The sequence below is a fragment of the Ostrinia nubilalis genome, chromosome 25 (genome assembly GCF_963855985.1).
Source record: "Ostrinia nubilalis chromosome 25, ilOstNubi1.1, whole genome shotgun sequence".
In the NCBI taxonomy this organism is placed as follows: domain Eukaryota; kingdom Metazoa; phylum Arthropoda; class Insecta; order Lepidoptera; family Crambidae; genus Ostrinia; species Ostrinia nubilalis.
Window position 1 is genome coordinate 3,366,070 of NC_087112.1, and position 26,898 is coordinate 3,392,967.

At 39.6% G+C, this 26,898-nt stretch overlaps 2 protein-coding genes across 7 annotated transcripts; both read left to right on the forward strand.

Annotated features, from left to right (window-relative positions):
- The first annotated feature begins 4,206 nt into the window (after positions 1-4,206).
- LOC135084260 (cell surface glycoprotein 1-like) lies at positions 4,207-12,616 on the forward strand. Of its 6 annotated transcripts, none has more exons than XM_063979040.1 (9): positions 4,207-4,353; positions 4,519-4,672; positions 5,326-5,484; positions 5,960-5,990; positions 7,089-7,194; positions 7,521-7,834; positions 8,586-8,679; positions 10,196-11,115; positions 12,462-12,616. In XM_063979040.1, exons 2-9 carry the CDS (start codon positions 4,558-4,560, stop codon positions 12,574-12,576), a joined length of 1,854 nt encoding a protein of 617 aa, XP_063835110.1. In that variant the 5' UTR covers positions 4,207-4,353; positions 4,519-4,557; the 3' UTR covers positions 12,577-12,616. The 6 variants fall into 6 exon arrangements, with proteins under 6 accessions (XP_063835110.1, XP_063835111.1, XP_063835109.1 ...); XM_063979041.1 differs by adding an exon at positions 11,628-11,699 and having other exon boundaries at positions 4,207-4,672; positions 12,462-12,549; XM_063979039.1 differs by having other exon boundaries at positions 4,207-4,672.
- Positions 12,617-18,095: 5,479 nt separating this feature from the next.
- Positions 18,096-26,801, forward strand: LOC135084073 (uncharacterized). Its single transcript, XM_063978814.1, has 8 exons — positions 18,096-18,553; positions 18,939-19,196; positions 19,283-19,636; positions 20,355-20,443; positions 20,607-20,963; positions 21,894-21,975; positions 22,489-22,591; positions 26,772-26,801. Exons 2-8 carry the CDS (start codon positions 19,090-19,092, stop codon positions 26,799-26,801), a joined length of 1,122 nt encoding a protein of 373 aa, XP_063834884.1. The 5' UTR covers positions 18,096-18,553; positions 18,939-19,089.
- Positions 26,802-26,898: the final 97 nt, after the last annotated feature.

The window sequence follows — 26,898 nt, forward strand, 5'->3', positions numbered from 1 at the left end:
TATATTTATACAAAATATATACATAAATACATACATATAATTTATATAAAATGGATGACGAGAGGTAAGGGAGGATAGGAGAGGATAAGGGAGAAAAGGAAAGAATAAGGGAGATCAAGACGACATGATGCGTTCAAGAAAATGTTTGCGCACAGAGTGTTTGAAAACAAACTTACTAGGAGCCTGCCTGATGTTCTCGGGAAGAGCGTTCCAAAGGCGAATGGAATTGAGGAGAAATGAATTAGAGAGGAAACCAGTGCGGTGGGAAGGAGTGGAGAGAAGGAGCGTGTTGGACGAACGAAGTTGACGTGCGTGCGTCGAACTCAGAAGTTTAAACTGTGTTTTCAAATAGGAAGGGGAGTTAGGGTCTTTTAAGATGGTAAAAAGGATGGTAAGGATTCTAACATTGCGCCGTGCAGGGACAGGTAGCCAATGGAGCTCAGACCGGTGGGAAGAGACATGGTCATATTTGCGAAGACAAAATATGAACCGGATGCAATTGTTCAGAAGGCGGTCCAGTTTGTTGAGGAGAACTTGATTAAGGTCCGGATAACACACATCAGCATAATCGATGACCGGAAGAATAAGAGCGTGGACAAGCGAAATCTTGGTTTTAACAGGGAGGAAATACTTCAATCTCCAAAGAGAGCGCAGTGTGCCGGTGACCCTTCGACTAACCTCGGAAACATGTGTGGTCCAGCTTAGAGTAGAATCGAGATATAGACCCAAATTTTTAACACTGGTGCAGTATGGTATATCGACACCGTTATAGGCGACAGAAGCGACACCATCCAGATTTAAACGGCACAGTTGACGTTGGCTACCGATTATTATCGCCTGGCATTTGTTAGGGTTAACAGCGACGCCGTAACGATATGACCATACCCTGATATGCTCAAGGTCATCATTTATGCGTTGGACACCCTGGTCAATTTCATCGAAGCGACAGTGCCGGTACAGTTGGAGGTCGTCGGCATACAGATGGTGAGATGAACCAATACCGAAGGTAATAGAATTGATAAAAATGGAGAAAAGAAGAGGAGAAAGTATACCACCCTGCGGAACACCAGTCACGAGGTCGCGCCAGTGGGAAATAATTTTAACTAAACGTACGGCCTGTTGGCGACCGCAGAGGTAGGAAGCGAACCAATTCATAACGACAGGTGACATATTGTAGCGGGATAACATGGAAAGGAGGACTTCATGGTCAACTGTGTTGAAGGCATTAGAGAAGTCGATGAGTACAAGAAGTGTTAGTTGGCCATGTTCCATTCCCATCCTAATGTCTTCCGTCACCTTGAGTAATGCGGTGCTGGTGCTGTGGCCGGGCCGGAAACCAGATTGGAAAGGACTGAGGAGGTTGTTTGTGAAGATGAGTTTTGACAGTTGGGAGTGGACAACCGCCTCAAGGATTTTTGACAGGAAAGGTAGTATGGAAATAGGCCTGAAGTTATTTAAGGTGGCAGGATTGGGTATTTTTGGGAGAGGAGTTACAAAGGCTTTGCACCAGATGCGAGGAAATGAGCCAGAGGACAAGGAGAAGTTTATGATGTGGGTTATAAAAGGAAGGAGGAATTCGAGGAGCATGAGAATCATGGTCCGGCCAATGTCATCAAAACCTACCGCTTTTGATTTGATGGAATGGATGGTTTTCCTGACCTCATCACCAGACACCGCAGAAAACATGAAGACTTCCGGTACTAGAAGAGGTGTGGAAGTTACCTCAGTGATAGTATGTGATCTGATGAGCGGATCTAAGGTGGAAGCGGAGGAAAAGTGAGTGTTTAGCTCATCAGCACTGAACGAGGAGTGAGAAAGCTTCGTAGGGCATTTTCCAATACCCAACGTTTTAAGGAACTTCCACACATCAGCAGACGCGGCATTGACAATGTTGTCATGGATATAGTGGCGTTTGGCCGATCTCACCATCCGATTGCAAAGATTTCTTGCGGCCTTGTATTTACTCCAATTGTAGTCGCAGCGGTCTCGTTTAAAGTTGCGGAAAGCCCTATCACGACGAGTCATCGCCACACGCACCCCCTCGAGATCCAAGGGGCAGGAAGACGTTTCAGTTTTACAGGCCGCAGCGGTGCATGCACATCATATAGAGACAGCAGATTGGAGTTAAATAGGGCTACCTTATCGTCTATAGTCGACGCAGACACAACAGGCTCCCAGTCAAGCGATGCTGCATCGCGCTTAATGGCATCTGCATTCACCTTAGCGAGGTTACGCATTAACACCGTGGCCGGTTTTTGCTTGGTTGTGTGGAGCCTGTAGGTCACGTAAACTAAATCATGGCGGGAGAAACCAGGTGCAGCAATTTGGCCATGTGCAATAACACCCTCAGGCGAAGAAGTGAGGATAAGGTCCAACCAAGTATCTGGGGAATCAATGTTGTGATGAGTGGGCTGTAGAGGAAGAATGGAGAGATTTAAAGAAGTGACCAAGGAAGTTAATTTGGTGGAAGAGGAAGATTTGACAAGAAGATTGGTGTTGAAGTCGCCCATGATTAAGTGATGCATGTAATCCGAACAAATGGGTTCCAAAGCAGACTCAAGTTGTGGGAAGTAGTCTACACCTGGAGGGCAGTATACCACTCCAAGGACAGCTTTGCTTTGACGCCCTTCACGCTGACCTCAATGAATAGAAACTCGGCGGACGCACTGTAGGGAGATGGCGACATGCTCAGCACTTTATGCGAATATCACTGCGCAGGTATATAGCGACACCACCACCGCCCTTACCAGTCCGATCATTTCTGATTAGGATAAATCCAGGAAGAGAGTATGATGTGGACTCGAGGCAGGGCTTGAGCCAGCTCTCAGACACGAGGACAGCATGTAGGTCATCAGCGGAGAAAGTCTCAAGGACGTCAGCGTAGTGAGAAGGAATGCTTTGGGCATTAACATGGCAAACATTAAAAAAACGTTTAGAGTTCGTAAATTTATGATTTAACCATAAAGTTAACTTTATGGATTTAACGCATCTCCAAGAGTTAGCGTATCACAGAAGGAATCGTCGTCAGATAAAGGGGAATCGTGAGCTGAGAAGAAAGATTCGTCATCCATATAAAAATAAAAATATTAGTTAATCTATAAAATACACTAATAATAATAATTACACTAATAAAATTATAATAAAATATTTCAATATTCAATATTCACTGCACTCGGGTCTGCCGGTTTACAAAAGAGATAAAAAATTATATCAAATCGAAACATTTAAAAGAGAAAGAAAAAAAAATAGCTCGGAGGTATGCCTGACCAGGAACATAAAAACCCTGGCATAGAGGCGCGACAATTGCATTTGATAGTGCAACACTGAGTACAGTCGTACCTGTGTTAAATTAATTGGCTAACTTTATGTATCAGGATTCAGGATTACGGGCTAATTTGATATTTTCATAAATTAACGAAAAAATATTATTGTAGGTAACCTGGTTTAAATAAATTAAATGAAACCATCAATCGAGCTAGTAGGATTTATTTTATTAATCATGAATAATCAAATTCAGAACTTGAATATTCAACTGCAATGTCTGCTCATGAACGCTTCAAACTCGGTACTTCTTTCCCAATTCCATAAAATTCAACACTTAGAAAGTGACAAAAAAATTTAAAATAGGTAGTTGAAACAAACCACAGCTAATTTTCATAGTGGACTGTACTATACGATAAACATGTCAGTCAATTTGACTACCTTTGTCGGAAACATTATTCAATGAAAATATTGTCCGAACCCTTAGTATTTCTCTTCGACAAATACTTTAACACATTGTGAACCACTTTTCTTTCACGACTATAAAAAGATTTTAGCAATTTAATTTACAAAATCAATTGCGCACATTTAAAATAAAGTTTGTTTACACTTTGACAGCAATAGACTGACATGCAAGGTGACATGTCAATGAAGTTTTCAGTTACTGTTGCCATTAAAAGAAATTAGTACCATTAGTTTTCCGCAACATGGCGAGGGTTTTTATGTTCCTGGTCGGGCTATACTCGACTTATTAAAAGAAATTACAATAACAACACTTTGATTATACAAGATTACAAAACTTATAAAAAAAAAAATGTTTACGCGAAACGAAACGCACCTGAGTTTCCGAACGAAACGTACTAATGTCACATTGACAAACAGTAGTATTGTCAATGTCAAAATTGATAGGTGATGATGGTAAATAATAAATTTCACTTTGTTGTCGTTTTCCGTGCGTTTTCCATTTGTTTTCCATTTAATTTTCAGGTGGATTTCAGTCTCGAAAATACAAAGAAATATCTCACTAAAGATTTGGCCGTAAGGATACTATCCGAAGCCGTTAAATCTGTTTGAAAAAAAAAGTCTCGTAAGGTTTGGTTTAACTTAACTCAGCTTATCTCCGACTCCGAGTTCCATTTTGACTACTAAGGACTTCGATTGGACTTTCTTTCTTGATCTAATTTGACTACGTATCTGGACTCCGACACTGCTGTTAATCTTATTGACCATTGGCTAACCCGTGGAACTTGCACTCAGCTTGCACGAAGACCCCGCTCGTGAAAAAGGACATAAGACATGCCTCCGCATAAGTGCTCCTATTTTAGGTGTACAAATGTGTCAAATATGAAGTCAATGTTCCGATTCCCTTGGAAGGAACCAAAACGATTAAAATTATGGTTAAATAACTGTGGTAAGCAAACGTTTACATACTTCATCATACATCTTTAGGTAATTTAATTTCATCAAGATTAATAATAATAAAATTATGATGATGATTTATTTCTTTAATGGGACAAATTTAAGTTCACCTCCAAAAGACAGACGAGATTTAAGGGACAATTAAAACATCATAAATAAATTTGTTTTAGATAAAACAACCATATTTTTAGAATGCTAGTTTTTGAGATTTTTTGATGTTATGTCGAGTGGACCCGAAGTGCTCGGTGCGGTCCAGAGGCATGGCATCGATCGTGCCAGACAGTGCATCTGTGTACAAGGACCGGGCACATTGTGAGGCAGAAATGTTATTATTATTGTTGTTATTTAATTTAAATCTACATTATACAATAATTCAAATTATTATAACAAAAACAAAATTCGATAAAACATCTATTTTTATGGATTGTCAGTTATTTTTTAAAACTATATTGTCTACAAAAATATGGAATCTATTAAAAAGTTATGCACCCCTGCTATTCCAAATGACCATGACATTGGGTTTGTTTACTTTTGGTATTGCTTTTCGTTGGCCGTACTTTAAGTTTAACTACAGCTTGATGAGCAAGTGTGAGCTTCAAGTGTACTATTTTGCCTAATCTTATTCAAATTTTAATTTTATTTAAGGTAACATGCAATTAGCCAATATGGCAACTCAACGATTGCGGGCTAGATATTTATGTGTTGATCATTTCGACCAAAAACATGTCCGCAACCATAAAGGAGCCAGGACGACTCTTTTAAGGCACGCTATTCCAGAACACTATCAAAATCAATCTTTGCCAGGTAGGCGTACATTCTTTGGATATGTCTCAGTGAAATTGTGAATTAATCCACCATTTAATTATAATATCACAAACGAAATTTTAAGTAATATCATGGCTTTGACAATGCGATTATCACACTGCACCGCGGTCTGCGTGGCGACATTAACGAATCCCGGCCCGGGCGCAAACGCGTTGTCAGTGTGTTGTGCCGCGCGTGTTTTCTATACAAACTGAGGTACTTGCATAATTATATTGATTAATTCTGTCCTCCCGCGTACCGCGGCGGAGCGCGGTGCAGTGTGATAATCGCCATACTGATGATAGATACTGAGATACAATGTTATAAAATATTCTATTTGAACTCTAACTACAGGAATTTAATAATTGGAAGAACAATATGTTTTTAAACCAAAAGAATTTATCTTGATATCTATCCAACTGTTATTTTCACTCATTTCAGTGTGTGTAAATTGTGCATTTTATTTTTGTTACAGGTGAAAAAAAACACACTGAAGATACAATACCGTAAGTTACTGTGATTTCGATATAAAGTTTTATTATTATTTTGGTATTTAACTACTAGCTTTAACGCCCGCGGCTTCGCTCGCGTGGAATTTTGACTGTCACTAAACTATCCCAAGTCCTTTCCCAGGACTCAAACTATCTCTATGCCAAATTTCATTAAAATCGGTTCAGTGGTTTAGGCGTGAAAGCAAGATAGACAGACAGTTACTTTCGCATTTATAATATTTTGTATAGATTTGATTTTTTTTATGTGACAGGAATAAACATATGTTTAATTATATAAATATTTTTTACTTGATGTGACTATTTTTTACTTGATGTGACGACTGACTTTTCAAGTGAGCCAGAGCCCCGATTACGGTAATTTTTAACGTCTACAATCCAGACACGCTTCTCGATTCTGCGATACGATTGGTCGTTCAACAGCGTACGTCAGCTGTTTTGACCAATCGTATCGCAGAATCGGAAGCGCGTCTGGATTGGAAACGTTAAAAGTTACCGTAATCGGGGCTCAGAATGGTCTACTCAATTTGCCTCACTTTTCTTGCTCGTACCACAGATAATATAATACTACTCGTACTATCTGTCTGTCTAGGCTTTATTAAACTATGTTCTACTTATAATTATTTACCTACTGTTTGTTTAAGCCCAGAGATGACCACTGTTAGACCAATTAATTTAATTTATTGTCCGTGGTGCATAATCTTTTTCTTAAAGGTTTTAACCTTTGTTTGTCACCTGTCATCCGCTTTGCAATGGAGGGAAGTCGAACCTTAATTTCGAACTCCTATGTTCTTTTGATTAATTTCGTTGCGGGTCCAATGACAGTTTAACTTTCCCCCGGGACAAACTTGACCTTCATTGGTTGGGTTTTTGTGGCGGTCAAGCTGTAGATCCTGGCTACACAGGAGTTGCAGCGGTGGGAACGAGAGGTGGGAATAGTCCCGTGTTAGACCAATTAGATCATTTAGAGTTTAGAGTTTGCCCCAAAACAAAAGACACCAGAGATTCACTTTAAAAGGTTAAGTTAACAGTCAATGTAAAGCGACTAAATAAAAGTGACCTTATACTGTTGATAACATAGAACATTCACTGCAGGTTCATCTTCTTTTGCGTGTCATGCGCGACGTATGTATGCGACACGTGGCAGGACGAACTACACCAGCGTCACTACGTGGTCCGCGGGCCTAGAGGCTGCCCCATGGTATGCAAATGACGTCCACTGCTGTACAAAGGCCTCCCTCAAGTGCTTCAACTAAAATTCATTATGTATGCACATAAAATGTTAAATGCTGAATAAAATACTTCTTTTCAAAGATTTTCACAAAAACCGGTTCTACGCTGCTGGTCTTCTGGGACGTGGTTACTCGAGAACTTTTCTGGCGCCATTGGCGTATCTAGGGTACTTTTCCAGGGAGGCCGGCCCCTGACATTTTGTATTAAACCTTTACCTCAGTTCATAAATGAGAACCACTCAGAAACCGAGCGATTAAACAAGACCTACATTTAAAATTTAGGTTTTATTTGCAGAACGAGTGGATGGAGGTAGTGAGAAAAGTCCGGGAGGTGTTCTTTTTGTCTGCACTGAGCCAGACGAGGCCCCCTGAGAAGCCTCCCCGCGAAGAGAGGCCATCCGAAGTGAGGCCCCACGTAGAAGGGCAACCCGAGGAAAGGCCCCCAGCTGGAGAGAGTCCCCCCAAAAATGGGCCACCCGGAGAGAGTCCCCCCAAAAATGGGCCACCCGGAGAGAGGCCCCCCGAAGAGAGGCCACCCGGAGAAAGGCCTCTGGTCATCCCAAAAGAGGAGCCTGAGCATAGCGTACAGAAAAGCGATTCGGATTATGAGTAAGCTATCTGTAGTCTTATCATCATCCTCATTTCAGCCATAGGACGTCCACTGCTGAACATAGACCTCCCCCAATGCTTTCGATGTTGCCCGGTTATTAGCGACCTTCCCGCTACCTTTATTTTTTTTTAATACATTTTTGCACAATTTGAAAGCGTTGTTCCGAAGTAATTCTATTTAATTATGAAAAATATCAAAACATACTGACCACAAATGTACCACCAACTATCAAATTTTAATTAACTATCACTAGAAACAGTGTAAGCAATTTAAAGTTGTATACCTCTAAAAAAAACACCCTTTATTATTAAGGCTTGAGCATAAGGAAGGCTGAAGTACATCTGAAATCTCTGAAGTTTGACTCAGTTATGCGCTTAGTTTTATTTTTCTATTGCACAATACAGATAGATTTCATTCAATGGGTAAAATCCCATTCATAAGAGTAGGCGCACACCGTTGATTTTTAGTTGACCGATAGTTGTGCCCGATTTCAAATTGTATGAAGAATCGGCCAAATCGAATCGGCGTAGTGTGCGCACTCTCATACATGCCCATACTGATCAACAGCCCGACTAAACTATCGGCCGACGAAAAATCAACGGTGTGCGCCTACTCTTAAGAGTTTTTATAGCCTTGGAAAAATATAATTTAAATTGCCTCAGGTGGGAAATGAACCCATAATGCCGACCGCTTGGGTTAACCCGTCGAAATATTTATTAATTAATGAGTAATGAAGTATGTTGTTGACAGTATATTCGAGGGTATTAAACCAGAACTGGAAGTAGAAGATACCAACGTATTCGACGGGAGCCTGGAAGACCCATTCGCGTCCATTGGACCTCAGGTGAACAATCGATTACCCGCGCCCCGATTGCGCTAATTTGTAATCTCTCCAATTCGTTCGTGTTTCGTCTGCAGTCACGCACGCTCCATTTTCATTCCAGCTGATGTCCAATTCGGTATCGCGGTAAAGTTCACGCGTAAACAAAAAGGAAACAACGGATCTATGAATTTTTCATTAAAAGTCCGAACTCCTTTATTTTTAAACTAAAACACATAAAATATCCGTGAAGCGTTTGACTTGCGTGTGAGAAAACGTAACCTTTTGTCAGCTTTTACTCAAGGCGCCGTTGCGCTCCTATTACGTTACAGCGTCGTTTGAACTAGTTGTCACAAGGACACCGCGATACGAATATGTCAAAACAGTTGATGTTCGTCATGGTCCAGTCGCGTTTCAGTTGAAAATATTTAGCGTAATCGGGGCGCCGGTCGAGTTAACTGCGCACCTGGCGGCCGTAACGTCACATCGACGCTCTGTACGGCTAGCACGAAAAACTTTCGAGTTCGAATCGTTTGCGTATTCGACAAAATTCGATACTCAACCTTCGAATTAAACGATAACGTGACAATTTTAATTCTCAAAACAGTTTCGTGCAACAATTTCTCATACTAAGTTCACTTTACAATACGTTCACAAGGGCGCTGTTGTAGTTTTCGTACTAAATCTTTTGATGGCGATTCGAATACGCAAACGATTCGAACTCGAAAGTTTTTCGTGCTAGCCGTACTGGTACGAACGGGGCGAACGCGGGAAGATAATTATTCGGGTGAGTGCGAGGGACTGGCATTCCAGGGAGGTGCGCTTAACTTGACCGGGTTGTAGGTTAGGTCAAAATGTCGAGTATTTAGTATTCTTCTGTATTTTCAAAGCTTTGTAACACGGCCTTCTATTTTGAATGCTTTCTACGTTTTTAAACGGAACCAAAGACAAATAAAAGATGGCGGTAAGAAAGTTTTTGAATGCCTCTTTATTAGGTAGTTTTGAGATGGAGATAGAGAAATGTTTTTTAAATACTCTTGTAGTTTACAAACTTAACCTCACAATAATAAAAGTTTATGGGTGTAATGTCAATATTTCGGGAATTTCAGTGAATTACCAAAAAAAATAAGCTTACAGAAAGGTTTCATCGTCGTCGTCGTCGTTTTAGCCGAAAGACGTCCACTGCTGGACAAAGGCCTCTCCCAAGGATTTCCACGAAGACGGTCCTGCGCCGCTCGCATCCAGACACCTCCCGCGACCTTCACCAGATCGTCGGTCCAAAGGTTTCATCATCATCATCATCAACAGTCCTTTACAGTCCACTGCTGGACTATGAGCCTCCTCCACTATAGTAGAGGGTTTTGCCATAATCCCCACGCTTGGCAGGCGGGTTGGAGATCGCAGTTTAAAAGATTTATGTTTGTCAGAGAGCGCTGCTGCCCGTTCTCTGTTTGATGTGTAGTCCCTAAGTCGCCTCTTACGACACCCGCGGGAAGAGTAGGGGTTGGTGACAAAGGTTTCATATAGAATTTTATTTCAGGTCGTACCAAAAATGAAAATTAAGTCGGAGTCGCCTGATGAAAATCCGCCCTGGTTGGAACGTCGTCTGTCCATTGAGCCAGAACCTCCTGATGAGAGTCCCAAAGACACGCTGGTAGAACCATCGCCAGAGATAACCTTTCCTTCGGCTTCTCTCGAATGCCGTCTGTTCACCGAGCCAGAACGGCTAAATGAGAGTCCCAAAGACACGCAGGCACAACCATCGCCAGAGATAACCTTTCCTTCGCCCTGGCTTGAAAGCCGTCTGTTCACCAAGCCAGAACCTCCTGATGAGAGTCCTATAAACACGCAGGCACAGCCATCGTCAGAGACAACGTTTCCTACGGCCTCACTCGAATGTCGTCTGTTCACCGAGCCAGAAGGTCCTGATGAGAATCCCATAGACACGCTGGAAGAACAATCGCCAGAGATAACATTTCCTTCGGCTTCGCTCGAATGCCGTCTGTTCACCGAGCCAGAACCTCCTGATGAGAGTCCTATAGACACGCAGGCACAACCAGCGTCAGAGATAACCTCCACTTCGCCCTGGTTGGAAAGCCGTTTGTTCATCAAGCCAGAACGGCTTAATGAGAATCCCATAGACACGCAGGCACAACCAGCGTCAGAGATAACCTTCCCTTCGCCCTGGCTGGAAAGCCGTCTGTTCATCAAGCCAGAACCTCCTGATGAGAATCCCATAGACACGCTGGCAGAACCATCGCCAGAGATAACCTTTCCTTCGGCCTCGCTCGAATGCCGTCTGTTCACCAAGCCAGAACCTCCTGATGAGAGTCCTATAGACACGCAGGCACAATCATTGCCATCAATAACCTTTTTTTCACCTTGGCTTGAAAGCCGTCTGTTCACCGAGCCGCTAGCGTCGCCAGCAGTCATCGAGAACTGGAGGCCTCCGCTTAAAAGGTTCAAATCATATAATTTTAGTTGCTTAAAACATGGTGATACAATGTAATAGTATAGATTGTTATAATGGGGTTACTTTCACCATATCGAATTACATTTGATCGAAAATCAAAATATCGAATGATCAAAATATCGAACGTTCAGAATATCGAATTTACAAAAATGATCGAACGATCAAAATATCGAAAACTCAATATAGAGGATTTATTTAATTAGTTACCTAAATGTCACATGACATCATATGATTAATGTAAATAAAACATTTAAGTAGGCACACATTTTTTTATTTCCCACTTTAGGGTACCATAGTCAACAAGGAACCCTTACCTGCATCTTCCTAACTATGCCACATAAGATCTACTTTCGATATTTTAATCATTCGGTATTTTGATCGTTCGATCATTTGTAAATTCGATATTTTGATCGTTCGATGAAACGTGTTCGATATTTTGATTTTCGATCAAAATGTAATTCGATATGGTGAAGGTAACCCGTTATAATGTGCTCCGCAGGTGCTCCTTTCGCACGTATGCAAAATGTTCAAAGACATCAGCGATTAAAGACCCGGGGAAAAAAATCTGAAGGTAACAAAATCCGTAATTTTTAATTTGAACGAGGATTCCAATTTTTTTTCTTTTAAATCTCGCATTACTTTAGTATGGAATGGGAAACTCAGTCACTATCTGCTGGTTTAAAAAAAATCCTTTATTTGCATGGACTATAAGTGCTTACAAATCGTCAAATATCTATCTATATTATATAAAGCTCGTCTATAATATAAAAATGAATCGCAAAATGTGTTGGTATAAAGCGCATAACTCAATAACGCCTGAATCAATTTTATCAATTCTTTTTTTAATGTTCATTGAAGTCCAAGGATGGTTTTTACGGAGAGAAAAAATCGAATAATTTTCGGGAAAACTCTAAAAACAGCCCTTTTTTTCCATACAAACGTTTTCTAGCTAAAATGTAGACTCAACGCGTACGAAGTCGCGGGCACAGCTAGTTGAAAATAAAAGACTAATTAAAAAATCAGTTTTGCCCTTATGGAGCCTTCACATGTCTCATAATCTCATATCATCTTTTTGCCCTACCAGCGATTCGAGACCAACCATAAGACCATGGAGGTATCATAAGACCAACATTTGGCAAGTGCTGAGAACTTAGTAGGAAGTTACTATAGATTAGGGCGCAGGAAGCGCTGCACTGGCTGGGTTCAGGTCGTTCCCAAATAGCCAATATTTTATGCTCATTAAGGCTAATTTGATTCACATAAAATTTATTATTATTATAACCGTTCTTGTTACTAACTTGTAATATAAATAATTGCATTTCTATTGTTCCAGTCCCAATACCGAAGCTGGGTCTCCGTCCGCAGCAAGCGCTTTAATCAAATCAAATCAAAATATTTATTTGCTTTTATGGGTTTTACACGTCATAAAAACTAAATATTATTATTAAAGAATTATTTTAAATATTGACTGATTAATAAATAAATGGTTTATTTAGAAAAATAATTTTTATTTCACACTTTTTAAAAACTAGGTAAGAAATGAGATTTGATAACCGCGCGTCGCTGCGGCGTCATCGGAGGTACAAAATACACTACTACACAAGCATGGCACATTTGTGTGTACCCTACCTGCGTCACTTACTATCAGTGCCTCGAGCACGAAAAGCTATCGACTATTCAACCTTCTCTTTACCCAGTACCGGCGTTAGGGTAGGGCGCGGTTGGGCGACCGCCCAGGGGCGCCGGACTTTGAGGGGCGCCGTTAAGCGGCGCCCCTTTATATTCCCATCTCTGTAAGCGAAAAAAAAAAAACGATGTGTTGGCAACACTAGAATGGAACGCAGTGCTCAATCCGTTCGGTCGTAGCACTACAGACATACAGTTTATTTTACTGGGAATCCCCGACCACAGAGAAACACATTATCTATCTCTTTTTAACATTTTAGTTCAAAAGAGTTGGCGTTATTTTTGATGGAGCGGAACACAGCTCATTCTTATTCATTCAATCGGTGCACGCACTTAAAAACAATTATCGCAATTACATATTTTAAAACAAACAGACGCAGTAATCTGGCGGTCCACGCTAAGTTACGAAGTGCATGTTTTTTTCTTTTTGTCGCCGACTACAGAGTGACATAGGTTTTATCCAAAAAGTTGAAATACAAATAGTGTTTAAGTAGGTATTTGCTTTATGACGGATTATTTCACTAATTAGGTAAGTACAATTTTATTTTAACTATCTTTACTTATACTATACTAAAGAGGTAACATTTGTTTGTTTGTTTATGTTATGTTTGGAGTGGGGTAATCTATTTAAAGTAAATTATATATTATAAAATATCTCTGGAACTGACTATATAATGTTGATGAAATTTTAACACGGAGATAATAAATGAATGTCGAGGAGGTACGGTCAAGTGTAAAAGTGGATGAACACTGTTCATTCGGCCTTTGTGTTAAAGGTGAAAAGTGTCCACCGACTTTTGCATCTGACTGTACATAGAAGTCATTTTTTCGGGAACGAGTGGATGATCGTGATTTTTTTCATACAAATCTAAGCACTATCACGTAACACAAGCTTTTAAATATAACATTTCACAATTATTCCGCTGCCATGACAATATTACCTTACCTAGATTTTTCGATCGTAGTTCACGTGTATGCTAACGCTTTCCTGAATATAAAGCGTTTTTGGTCGTCCTCACTCAATAGCGTTATATTTAATTAATTTATAGAAATGATCGGACTTACGCAGATTTAATTTGTTGCAGATTTGATTAGTACAAAATGTCTGAACACGTTGATCCTTTCAAAAGCAAACCATCTGGGTCAAAATATAGAAAACGAAAAGCAGAAAAAGAAAAGGAATTTGAAAAAACAAAAAAGTTTATGAATATAGGCAAATATATTATCACAACAAAAAATCAAGACCTTAATGTGGCATCTACATCATCTGAAATACAAGCGAATGCATCGGTAGTGGAGTCTCTGTCTGACAAGTCAGATCAGTTAGCTGTTGAAGAGATTGTGGACGAAGTTTCCCGAAGTGAGGAGACAAGTTGTGTTACAATTACAGATGCTGCTCAGGATGACACTATTGGTGATGTACAACAAATACAAATTCTAGATGACGTTAGTTCTCTTGTTCCAAATATATCGGATCCAGCCACTTGGCCACTCACTCGAAATAGCAAAATTATTGATCATATAATAACTAATGGCCCAGTGCAAACTCACATTGATAATTATCCAAAGAATGATACAGGGCGACATTTCTCAAATTCTCATTTTACCAAAAAACTTGCAAACAATGAAATAATTCAGCGTCGTTGGTTAATATACTCAGTTTCTAAAAATCGAGTTTACTGTTTTTGTTGCCGGCTATTTGATAGCAGCTCAACGTCGAATTTAGTATCTGAAGGATATAACGACTGGAAACACTTATCAGAAATGTTAAAAGTTCATAAAAGTAGCACTTTTCATAAGAAGTTTTACCTCTCATGGATTGAGGCTGAACTAAGATTAAAAACGGGAAAAACAATAGATTGTCAAGAGCAACATTTGATTAGAAAGGAAACTACAAGGTGGAATAATATTTTGTCTAGATTAATGCATATTACACTGTATTTAGCTGAAAACAATATGGCGTTTAGAGGTACTTCCGACAAACTATATACGCCAAATAATGGAAAGTTCTTGGGTTTAGTACAACTACTAGCCAAATTTGATCCAGTTATGGAGGAGCACTTGCGATTAGCTGTAAAGGGTGATGTTTCTGACCACTACTGCGGAAAAGACATTCAAAATGAATTAATAGAGCTGATGGGTGAAAAAGTGAAGTCAGAAATCATATCACGTGCAAAGAAATCGAAATATTATTCTATTATAGCTGACTGTACTCCGGACATTAGTTATATAGAACAGCTTTCACTGACAATACGATTTGTTGATTTATCATCAGATGTCGATAAAATATCAGTAAAAGAGCATTTCATAGAATTTATACCTGTTAATGAGTCGACTGGTGAAAGGCTGACTGAAGTTATTATTGATATTTTAAATAAATACGGACTGGAATTGAACGATTGTAGAGGTCAGGGCTATGACAACGGAGCAAATATGAAAGGAAAAAATATTGGAGTTCAAAGGAGAATTCTGGACATAAATCCTTTAGCTGTATATGTACCGTGTGGCTGTCATAGCTACAATCTCGTACTATGCGATGCCGCTAAGTCATCTGTAAAATCTGTCACTTTGTTTGGAGTACTTCAGAGGTTGTTTACGTTGTTTTCAGCTTCTGTTCATCGATGGAAAATTCTGACCGATCACTTGGGATTGTACACTATAAAAAAACTCAGTGACACGCGTTGGGAAGCAAGAATTGGCAGTGTTAAAGCAGTCCGTTATCAAATTAGCGCCGTCCATGACGCTTTAATCACTTTGGCTATTGAAACTCAGAAAACTGATGTTCAAGTCTCTCATGAGGCTACTACTCTAGCCGAACAGCTAAAAGATTTCGGCTTCATAGTTTCATTGGTTGTCTGGTATGACATACTTTTTCAAATTAATGTCGTTAGTAAATCTCTACAATCAACAGACATGGATCTCGGTAAATGCACAGACATGTTGAAAAAATGCTGCAATTTCTTGGAAGAATATAGAAATACAGGCTTTAAAAGCGCCATTTCAACTGCGAAGGAATTGGCTGAAGAGTTAGAAATAGAACCTGTGTTTAGAGCGACAACAAGAATTCGACGTGTTAAGCGCCAAGCTGGTGAAACTGCCCAAGATGAGCCTATAACTTCTCCAGAAAAAAAATTTGAGGTTGAATTTTTCAACTGTCTTTTGGACACGACGTTAACTTCACTCAACGAAAGATTTGAACAGTTATGTGAGTACTCGGAATCTTGGTCTTTTTTGTACAATTTAAAACAGATTCCAGAAAAACACGACCTTATCAAACTCTGTAGTGATCTTCAATTGAAATTAAATGTAAATTCCAAATCAGATATAGATGGATGTATGTTGTGCGATGAACTCGTAAGTCTGAAATCGTTTTTGCCTGATCAGAAAGTGGTTACTCCTGTTTTTGTTTTAAATTTTATCAAAGACCGCAACTTACAAGAACTATATCCAAATGTTTGGATAGCATTACGAATATTATTAACTATTCCCGTAAAGGTTGCTAGTGGAGAGAGGAGTTTTTCTAAGCTCAAGCTGATAAAAACCTATCTGCGATCGACAATATCTCAATCTAGATTGACAAACTTGGCAACTTTGTCAATCGAAAATGAAATTGCTGAAAACATCGACTTTGGTAACTTAATAAAAGAGTTCGCCGATAGAAAGGCTAGAAAAGTAAAATTTTATTAGTTTTTTTAATAAATGTTTATTTCTTTTCATAAATGGTTATTTCATTATTATCCTTCGCCTTTTTTCGTATGGGTTTGAATTGCAGTTAGGGGGCGCCGTAGAAATCTCGCCCAGGGCGCTGGTAGTACTAAAACCGGCACTGTCTTTACCACATTGACGGTGATATTTATTTAACGTAACGTAAAAAATTTATTTTCAAAATTAATTTCGTGCTACCATTTCTCATACAAGTTTAAAATTTAAATAAAGTCATGTTTACCACACTATTCGATCTCGATAATAAAACAAATGTCACAAGTGCATGGGGCGATTGAGCGATTCGCATACGCAAACGATTCGATATTGTAAACGTGACGAAAATTAATTTACAATAGTATAAGAAATAGTAGTACGAAACAATTTTAACAATCGAATTCCAGATCGTCACATTATCATTGTATTTGGGTATCAAATTTTGTCGAATACGCAAACGATTCGAAGTTGAAAGTTTTTCGTGCTAGATGTAGGTACTGACTGATCGACATCCAGTTCGAGACCTCATCATCATCATTTCAGCCATAGGACGTCCACTACTGAACATAGGCCTCCCCTAATGCTTTCCACGTTGATCGATTGGTAGTTCGAGACCTCGCGGGAATGCAATTCTCCCTCCCGCTTACCCGCACACCTCCCCACTTTCGCCCCGTCCGTACCAGACCGTGATGTGACGTCATGGCTGCCAGGTGCGCAGTTAACTCGATCTGCGCACCTGACTGGAATGCGATCCCCTCCCACTTACCCGCACACCTCCCGCGTTCGCCGTTCGCCGAGTCGTATCTGAGCCCCGATTACGGTAACTTTTAACGTCAACAATCCAGACACGCTTCTCGATTCTGCGATACGATTGGTCGTTCAACAGCGTACGTCAGCTGTTTTGACCAATCATATCGCAGAATCGAGAAGCGTGTCTGGATTGTTGACGTTAAAAGTTACCGTAATCGGGGCTCTGTTAGTTCATTCAGCACGGTCAACATAATTTGGTTGCGCGATTCCCGAGTTTTAGCATTTTCTTAACATTGCGCCGGTTGTTTTGTTTTGGATAAGTTTTGAACTTGTTTTGTCGTAGATTTATTGTGTTGTGATTTAGTATTTTAGTTAAGTGTCTGAACTATTTTTATTGCCTAAAAGACTTTTGAAGAACTCAATATGGGCAAAACTATTCATGATGAAGCTAGAAACATGATCCTAAAGGTGCTAAAGTTTTTTGAATCGGAAAAGGCAAATAAACGATTTATTATTCCTGTGGACCAAGTCATCAAAAGAACCTGTGCTGCTACTGGAATATCAAAAACAACTTTAATGAAAATAAAAAGAGAAGTGAAACAGTTAGAGGCGGATCAGGCAGAATCTACTTCTTCGTTGCTGGTTCCAAGAACTAGTGTTACGCCTGCTTCTAGTTCTAAAACACAACCTCTACTAACGAAACCAGGTAAAAAGCGCCAAGGAATCCGAAAAAAAATATGCTGGACAATTTTATTTTGGTCTTTGTGCGCTTCGAAATAACGTACTAGATAATTTTTACACAGTAAAAAGTATATTCCTAATTCCTACACATTAATTTACGGAATGAATAAGTTACCAACATAACAACAGTACATTTGAAGTTTAATGCGACAAAATTAAAATCTTAGGTAGCTAAACGATTCAGTGCAAAGCGGACGCTTTTTATTTTTGTAGGATTGTATTTTTTTTTGTTGCAGTATTGGTATCTAAAGTGCTCCAAACTTATTTTGTTTGGATACGCTACGATGTATTTGACATTGACAGCTTGCTTTGGCTTGCTTGCTCCTCAGCCAGCTGATCATCATCCATCTCTGCTCGGGTACAAAAAAGATAACAGAAGGCTGCGATTTGTGAATGTGAAGTTGTTACGAAATTGTGTTAAAGTGCATCTAGGTATTCTGGATTTGTAAAATGGTTTCTAGCTATACTTACTGTTTGTTTGATTAGTTGTCTTCCATTCATCATCAGAAGAAAATATATTTCATACTTCGTTTATCCCAAGGAGTCAATGTAAGTAATGAAAAGGTAGTAGTTAGTTACATTAGTGCACATTTTACCCCACCAAAAGTTCATCAAATCAATGGGGTATAGAAGTTAGACTGACAAAGTATGTATGAAAAAATCATGATTGATGAATCTATAGGAGAAGGCTCCTTTATTTATCCACTTTTATTTTTATGTAGGTACCTATAGGTGAGAGGTTTTATTTGTGCGACTTATTCCAACCATAAAAGGCTTATAAAATTTTAAATAGGTAGGAATTCTAGTATTTTTTTATTTACAAGACTCCTTGAAATAAATGAAAATATTTTTTTTTCGGTACTTTGTATGAGTATTATTTATTGGTACCGAATAATGTAGAAAATAACTAAATAATTTATAATATTTTTTCTAGTATTATTCATACACACAGTCATTAAACAACCATTTTGCAAGTCTAATATGCAGAAGCACAAAAAAGATCTGCCTTCGGTCGTGAAGTGAACCAGTCTGAACTAGTAGTGTGAGCACGAGTGCTTGAGACATGCGAACTTTTTTGCACAAAAATGGAGGAAAAAAAGAGAAGTTATTATAATTGTTCAGTGGAAGGCTGTTTAAATTCAACATTAAATTGTGATTTGTCGTTTTTTAATCTACCACTTAATTCTGAGAGGTAAGTAGGTATTTGCTTATATCTCGATGGTTCGTTTTAACCTGGTTACGGTATTTTTTTAACAAAGTTTTTTTATCTTGTTTCAGGCGAAATGAGTGGCTAAGAGTGATCCACAGAGAAGATTTAATAGATTCAAGTTGCTTTCGTACTCGCGTATGCGAAGCTCATTTTCGTCCTAACTGCATTTTAATTCATGCAAATCGAAAATCGTTAAAAAAAACATCAATTCCGGAGCTGCTCCTACCATTACCGAAAAATTTTGCAAATAAAGGAATTCAAGCTATTTTTGAAACAGCCGATGCAAATGTTCAATGTGATTATGATTCTCAAACAAATGCTCAAGAGGAAACTTTATTATACCTTTCAAAAGATATTCCTCAAAAAAGAAAACCTTTAAGTGAAGCCAAAGTTGACAACCCTAGCCGGACCGCCGAGAGTAGGTATGCAAAGTAAAGGCCTATTCAGACCTAAGCGGTATTCGCTACCGTCTGCGGCAGAGAAAACCGCTCTAGCCGCGGTACTTGATACTAAATACCTGAGCGAAACCCGCGTGGTATGTACCTCTACCCACAGCGGCAGCGAAATCGCTCAGGTTTGACTAGGCCTTGAATTGTCTTCTGTTAATTTCTAAATTCGCTGTATCGACGCTGCGGCGCCACAATAATGCCACTCAGGTGCAATGAAGCCCATGCCCGCTCGCTCACGAGTGAGCCTCTCGGGCTTCGAGGGAACCCCTAATTAGGTTGCCAGGTCCAAAAACACAAAAGCCGGACTCGTGCTTCATTTGGCCGGACCATTTTATCCTAAAAGCCGGACAAGTGACTGGGGGGAGGGGCGTTTGTCAGTTTTGCAATTATTGTCGTAGCTCACGAGTGAGTACTATCATCATCGGTTGCCCAACGTCCTGATGCGTGCGCTACATATTATTCTGTGGCTCGACTTTCGCCTGGCGCGGCAGCCAAATAAAAAGCCAGACAGGCCGGACAAGACAATATTTGGCCTGACAAGACGGATAAAACTGATAAAAGCCAACATGTCCGGCTAAAGCCAACAAATCCCCTCCTCAGTTGTATTTTATAGAGGTTTTCTCCTCGTGGCCCTGAAAGGCGTGTGATTGATGATGAACTTATTAATAATTCTGATTATTCTTTTTTCCAGACGAGGTCAAACTATGCCTGTTACTGAACAAGGTTCAAACACGAGCATTTCAAATATTATTCTTGATTTGGAAGAAGAAACACCACGCGGTAATTTTTCGCACTCAACCTTCATAACTTCGGTGTAGCCGCGTAGAGATTTATTACGAAAGTCCGCCCAATCTCCCTTTTTTCCGCTTTGCCCGATCTGTAGTCCGAAAAATACTTATGCAAATGTAATCGCATCACCAAAAAATATGACTTAATGTTTCAGATCCAAATGAAGATTTTCAATCTATCTACAATAAGCAACCGGACACGCCCAGGACAAATATCACACAAGACCCTTTAATATCAACTAATACAACTTCTCCTCAGTGTTCCAATAATTTAGAAACAAATAAACAAACCGTAACCGATCACATACCCACATCGGATTTGATGAAGTTCCTGGTTGAACAAAAAAATAAAGAAAAGAGAGACGAAGACATAGAAAGGTTCTTTAAAAGTATAGCGGCGACTGTGAAAAAGTTTTCGGAAAGACATCAAGCTATCATAAAAAACAGCGTATTCGAATGTGTTTCAAAAATAGAAATGAAGGAAATTGATGAAAAGGAGCAACGACACAACGGTGATTACAATAATAAAATACTAATAATGTTGATACCAGTGAATAAATGTAACGCAAAAAATGTACTTTTAAACACCAATATACAATCCGATTGAGCTAACTGGCACCACTAGCAATAAGAATCGGACCTACCCCTAGCCCTATTAGGGTTTTAACAAAACGTGACAGTTGGTTGCAGCGTTGCCAGACGTCCCGATTTTGGCGGGACGTCCCGATTTTTAGATCAAATTTAAATGTCCCGCGCGGGACAGGCTCGGTCCCGCTTTTCGGAGAGAGATACTCACTTCACCAGACTATTGTTTGAAACGCCATATTATTCTAAAGAATAAAACTTTTTTAATTTTTTTCTTTTTTTATTCTAAAGACGAATTTAACGATACAGTAAATCTGATTTTAAATATTATTTTTTTGTTAAAATACATTTTCAATGGCTACTTTTGCTATCTATTGTCACGTAAACGTAATTTTAAGTCAAATAAAAAGAGAAATATTTGAAAACCTTTGATTATACTATACGTTTTTTTACTATGTCCCGCTTCTGACGGAAGAATCCCGCTATTTTCACTCAAAAAGTACCAAAGTCCCGACTTGGCGAAAAAAAAAACTGGCAACGCTGGTTGGTTGGAATTTCGAAATCTCATCGGCCTGGGGCTTTATTTGGGTGGTTAATTTCTTTGCTCCGTTTTAGTGCTCTATTCCACAGCAATCTAGTTTTGCGAGATGCTGCATTACTGGATCCCGTAAAACTGGATTACTGTGGAAACGAGTAGGTACTATCTTGTCTGTACTTAAACCACGGTACTGTGTTTGCATTTGAAAGATCTTGCAAAAACCTTAGGGCTGGCATCCGTTGCGTTCGTGGTAATTCACTTTCATATTACATATTTAATGTATTTTATTATTAATATACGTTCATTTCTTTATTTATAGAAGTAGCAGACACACGCCACGAGCAACCCGAGCAGCCTGAGCAATTTGTGCGATGCGGTCTGTGCAATATAGCAATAACTGGGTGAGATTTTAGCATTTTTCAATGAAGTACGTTCTTAGGCAAAGGTCACTCAACGAAAGTTGAGTCGATTGAAGTTCAAATATCTATTGAATACCTCGCTCTTGTTAAATGTCTGCAAGCGAGACCGAAAGCACTTGTCAGTAAAAGTGCCTACGCAAGACGTCTCAGCGCAGACAGCGTATACAAATCTTTGCTTATGTTGATAGGCCTCAACTCTTGTTGGGTGACATAGGTATACCTACTTAATACAGAAATTAAACGCGGCGTTTACTTTGCAATCCAATTGGTACAGTCAGCGTCAAATAGTTCATGACACCCAAAGTAGCCACAAAGTTCGCAACGCGTCTTTATTACAATTTGGAATAAGATTGTGTAGTCAACTTTTATTTGCCTTTCGGTGTCACGAATTATTTGTCGCTGACTGGTACTAGATAATAATGTTTGCTTAAAAGATAATTGAATGCAAACAATACCTCCACTTCGTCCAAAAATAGAATTTCAACATCATCGCAGGTTTGTTTACGCGTGCGTGCAATGCGGCGAGCGCGCGTGCGGCGCGTGCGACGCTCAAAGGCGCCACACGAGGCACCACGTGATGCGCGCGCCTTGCGGAAGGGTAAATCCGCGAAACAGTAAAAAACTTATGTTCCGATCGATAAAAAAATAACTGTTGTAGTTCTGGTAAATTAAACTTCTGAATAACGATTCATACAAGTTTCCACATAAGGCGCCATGATCCATATTGATTAAATACTTCAAGTTATTTCGATAATCAAGAAAACACGCACTAAACGTCATTACCATCACAGTAAAAATACTGACCTTTGCCGTTGTCTTTTAATTTTTTTTACTTTACCTATACACAGACCAGATTTTGATTATAAATTTAAAATGTACATATTTACCGTGACAAAATAACAAAATTATATTGAAATCGTATTAGCCAATAAAATGGAATCATGAATTGAAATATTGTCACGAGAAATCGTCATAGCCATCGCGGCAGCATCAAAGGTTCTTTAATGTGGCCGCGACGCGACTTATCCCCGCTTGTGTCCGCGCGTCCCACTCTTCAATTCGTTGCTCGTAACAGAACAGAATGCACGTAAAATTTACGCAGCTCCGAGACTTTTTAAACTCCGAAAACGAGAGACACTCGCAGTTTGTCATCGGCTCGCGTCATTCCCATTTTGTGCGATTTGGTAAGTTTTATATATCGATATTTTTCTAATAATTAGCACTTTGTAGCATGTGATTACAATAAAAAAATGGCGATATTGAGGTGTCCCAATAGTGGTGACAATTATTTTTATATAATTTTAAAATCGTTTTCGTCATTACCATTAACATCATTACCATATCATTTAGGCTTATGGTGATGACACTTTGTATATGGTAATGATGACTATGAATGGTTTCCTAAAAGAACAATGGGACAAAACGTCCCCAGAACTGTAGCACTTTAATACCTACCTTATAATATGATAGTACATGATAATACTATAATTTTATTATAATATGACAGCTCAAGTGTGACATGCATGTCTCAGAAAAAAGTTATATCTAAAATAAGAATCCATAAGCAACCCTGAAAAAATACATACAAAATCGACCGACTTCAATGGGTATCACGACAGCTTGACCCCGGGACAATTCGACTCCTGTGACAACTCGACCCCTGCGACAACTCAAACCCTGCGACAACTTGATTTTTTTCAACACTCAACACTTTTGACTTACTTCAAATGGTTTCACGACTGCTGGACCATACGACAGCTGAACCCTACGACCACTCGAACCCTCCGACAACTTGACCCCTGCGACAACTCGATTAAATTACTTTTGACCTACTTCAAACGGTATCACGACTGCTTGAGCGTTAAGAAAACTCGACCTGGACACCTCGATCCTTGCGACAAGTCGATCTCTATTACAACTCGACCCCTGTGAGAAGTCGAACACTGCGACACGTCAACCCCTGCGACTACTCTGAGCATTTATTCTAGATTCTGTTCAGGCATTGATTGATGGAGCTAAATGGTTTACAATAAGTATCATAGTTGTCATCGGGGTCGAACTGTCGTAGGTTCCCTACGACAGTTCGACAACTGGACCCCTGTGACAACTCGACCCCTGCGATAACAAGATTAAATTAATTTTAACCTACTTTAAACGAAGCTCGACCCTACAAAAACTTGACCCGGACAACTCGACCCCTACGACAAGTCCAAAATATTCAACTATGATACTTATTGTAAACCATTTAGCTCCATCAATCAATGCCTGAACTGTATCTACAATAAATGCTCAGAGTAGTCGCAGGGGTTGACGTGTCACAGTGTTCGACTTGTCACAGGGTCACAAGTACAAGTTGTCGGAGGGTTCGAGTGGTCGTAGGGTTAAGCAGTCGTAGGGTCCAGCCACTAGCGGCGTAAGGGGGCGGCGGTCCGCCCCGGGTGCCACTCATCAGGGGGTGACAAAAGTCACGCAGATTAGTACTCACTGGCGCTAGTATAACGAGGATATGCCATGATTGGGGGGGGGGGGGGGGTGTTGCGATTAGTCCCCACTATATGTATACCCAACTTACTTACATTAAGGACTTATGACGGGGGATGCTGTGCTGTGCTATGCCCCGGGTGCCAACCCATGCTACGCCGCCACTGTCCAGCAGTCGTGAAACCATTATTTTGAAGTAAGTTAAAAGTGTTGAGTGTTGAAAAAAATCAAGTTGTCGCAGGGTTTGAGTTGTAGCAGGGGTCGAGTTGTCACAGGGGTCGAATTGTCCCGGGGTCAAGCTGTCGTGCCCTTTGAAGTTGGTCAAAAGTGATTTTGTATGTATTTTTTCAGGGTTGCTTATGAATTTTTATTTTTGATATAACTTTTCTGAGACATGTCACACTTGAGCTGTCATATAATAAAATTATAGTATTCAATTCAATTTATTCATTTAAAGATAACAATGATCCACATGGTTAGTAAATGGGTGCCTTATACAACTATGTTAGTAATTTACTTATTATAACATACCACTAATTATCCAACCCGTTCGGTAAGAAGTAGCCGAAGGAAATGTCGGATAATAGGAGAGTCGTACCTCTCCGCCACGGTCTTCAGGATACTGTTGGGGCTCGCCCGTATCCTACTGAGCAACGAGGCAGTCTTGACTGAGCAAACATTTCCGAAGCACTGCAGAAGCGAGGCAAGCCCAACAGCACCCTGAAACCGTTGTTATATTGGACCCGAAGGACGCCAAGCGATTTCTGCGAGTACGTGGTCCATAGGTTTCCCGTGTATAGACTCTGACAGTATGCTTTAAACAGAGTGATCTTGACATGGTCATTACATCGGGCAAACCTGCGAGCCAACATATTACACCTTACTGCCAGCGCCCTTCGTTCCCTCTCGATATCAACATGATCTTTAAGGTCATCAGTAACGTAGTGTCCGAGATATTTAAATTTAGTGACTCTGTTTAACTTTACCCCATTCAGCAAGAGGTCGGGTACCACGTTTGGACATTTACTGGCGGCCTTAAATACCATGTATTCGCTCTTCTTCACATTATACAAATAAGCCATGGCATTTAGCATACGCTTCACACACACCCACCATCTTTCTGAGAGCCCCCATTGTTGGCGCCAGCAGTACCATATCATCAGCGTAGCTTATGTTGTTGATACAAACACCATCTACCCAGCATCCGATACGCATACTGCTAAGGGCAACAATGAGGTCATTTACGTATAGGTTGAAAAGCCTGGGAGACGTCAGCCCACCCTGTCTCACCCCGCACTGCAACCCATACTCCTCAGAAAAAACGTTAGCCCATCTTACGCTGTTAATCTGGTTAGCATACTAATAATGGAATATTTGTGATACTTCTGACGGGACGCCCTGCCTCCTCATCTTATCCCAAAGGATGTCATAAGACACAAGATCGAACGCCTTGGAGAGGTCGAGGAAGCATGCGTAAATGGAAGTCCCCTGATCCGTGTAGTACCTGACAGTGTGCTTAAGACTAAGGATGGCGCTCTCGGTCGACAGTCCAGGCTTAAACCCGAATTGAGCATTATGTGATTTTAAATATTTATCTAGTAGAGAGTCAAGCACACTGTCAAGGACCTTTGCCGTGATTGTAGCTAGAGAGATCGGTCGGGTATTAGCATGGTCTATCATACAAGGTAGGTATTAAAGTGCTACAGTTCTGGGGACGTTTTGTCCCATTGTTCTTTAAGCTTTGTTTTTAAATGAGAAGGTTTTTTATTAGTTTACGAAAACACGTTTTTTTATTCATTTCTTGTATGTTGACTATTGTGTAAGTCTAAGTAAGAGTACCTAGGCATATTTTTCAATCAAAATCCTCATTGGTGTAAATATATATTTTTTCTGATTCTGAATAATATTAGGAACGTAAAAAAAATTTAACTAATGTCCGTATTGTTCCAAATTCAATAAATTCATTAAAATATTGAATACATTTATTTTTATTTCCAACCCATTATTTAATAGGTACGTGCTTAGCTAGGAAAATAACATAGATAAAATTGGTGTTTAGCTAAACAATTATATTTAAATTTTAGTTTTTAAGTAATTTTAATTTAATGTATTACTATAAAATATATTTCGTCATCACCATTAACATAAGATCATTACCATTTTAATAAAATCATTACCATTAGGAAAACGTCATTACCATTTTGTGAAAAAATATTTGGACGCTTGTTACTTCTAAAATCACGATTGAATCTAAGGGCCTCACACTGATCTAAAAAGCTTATTGCTTAACCTTTCAGTTTAAGCTAGTTTGCACGCATCCCTGTTAAGTTTTTCAAAAAACGTAAAATAAATCCCGCGGAATAAAATCGGCGGATCTACCCGGAAGCAATGAGGTAATGTGTTTGCTATGATACATAGCTCCCC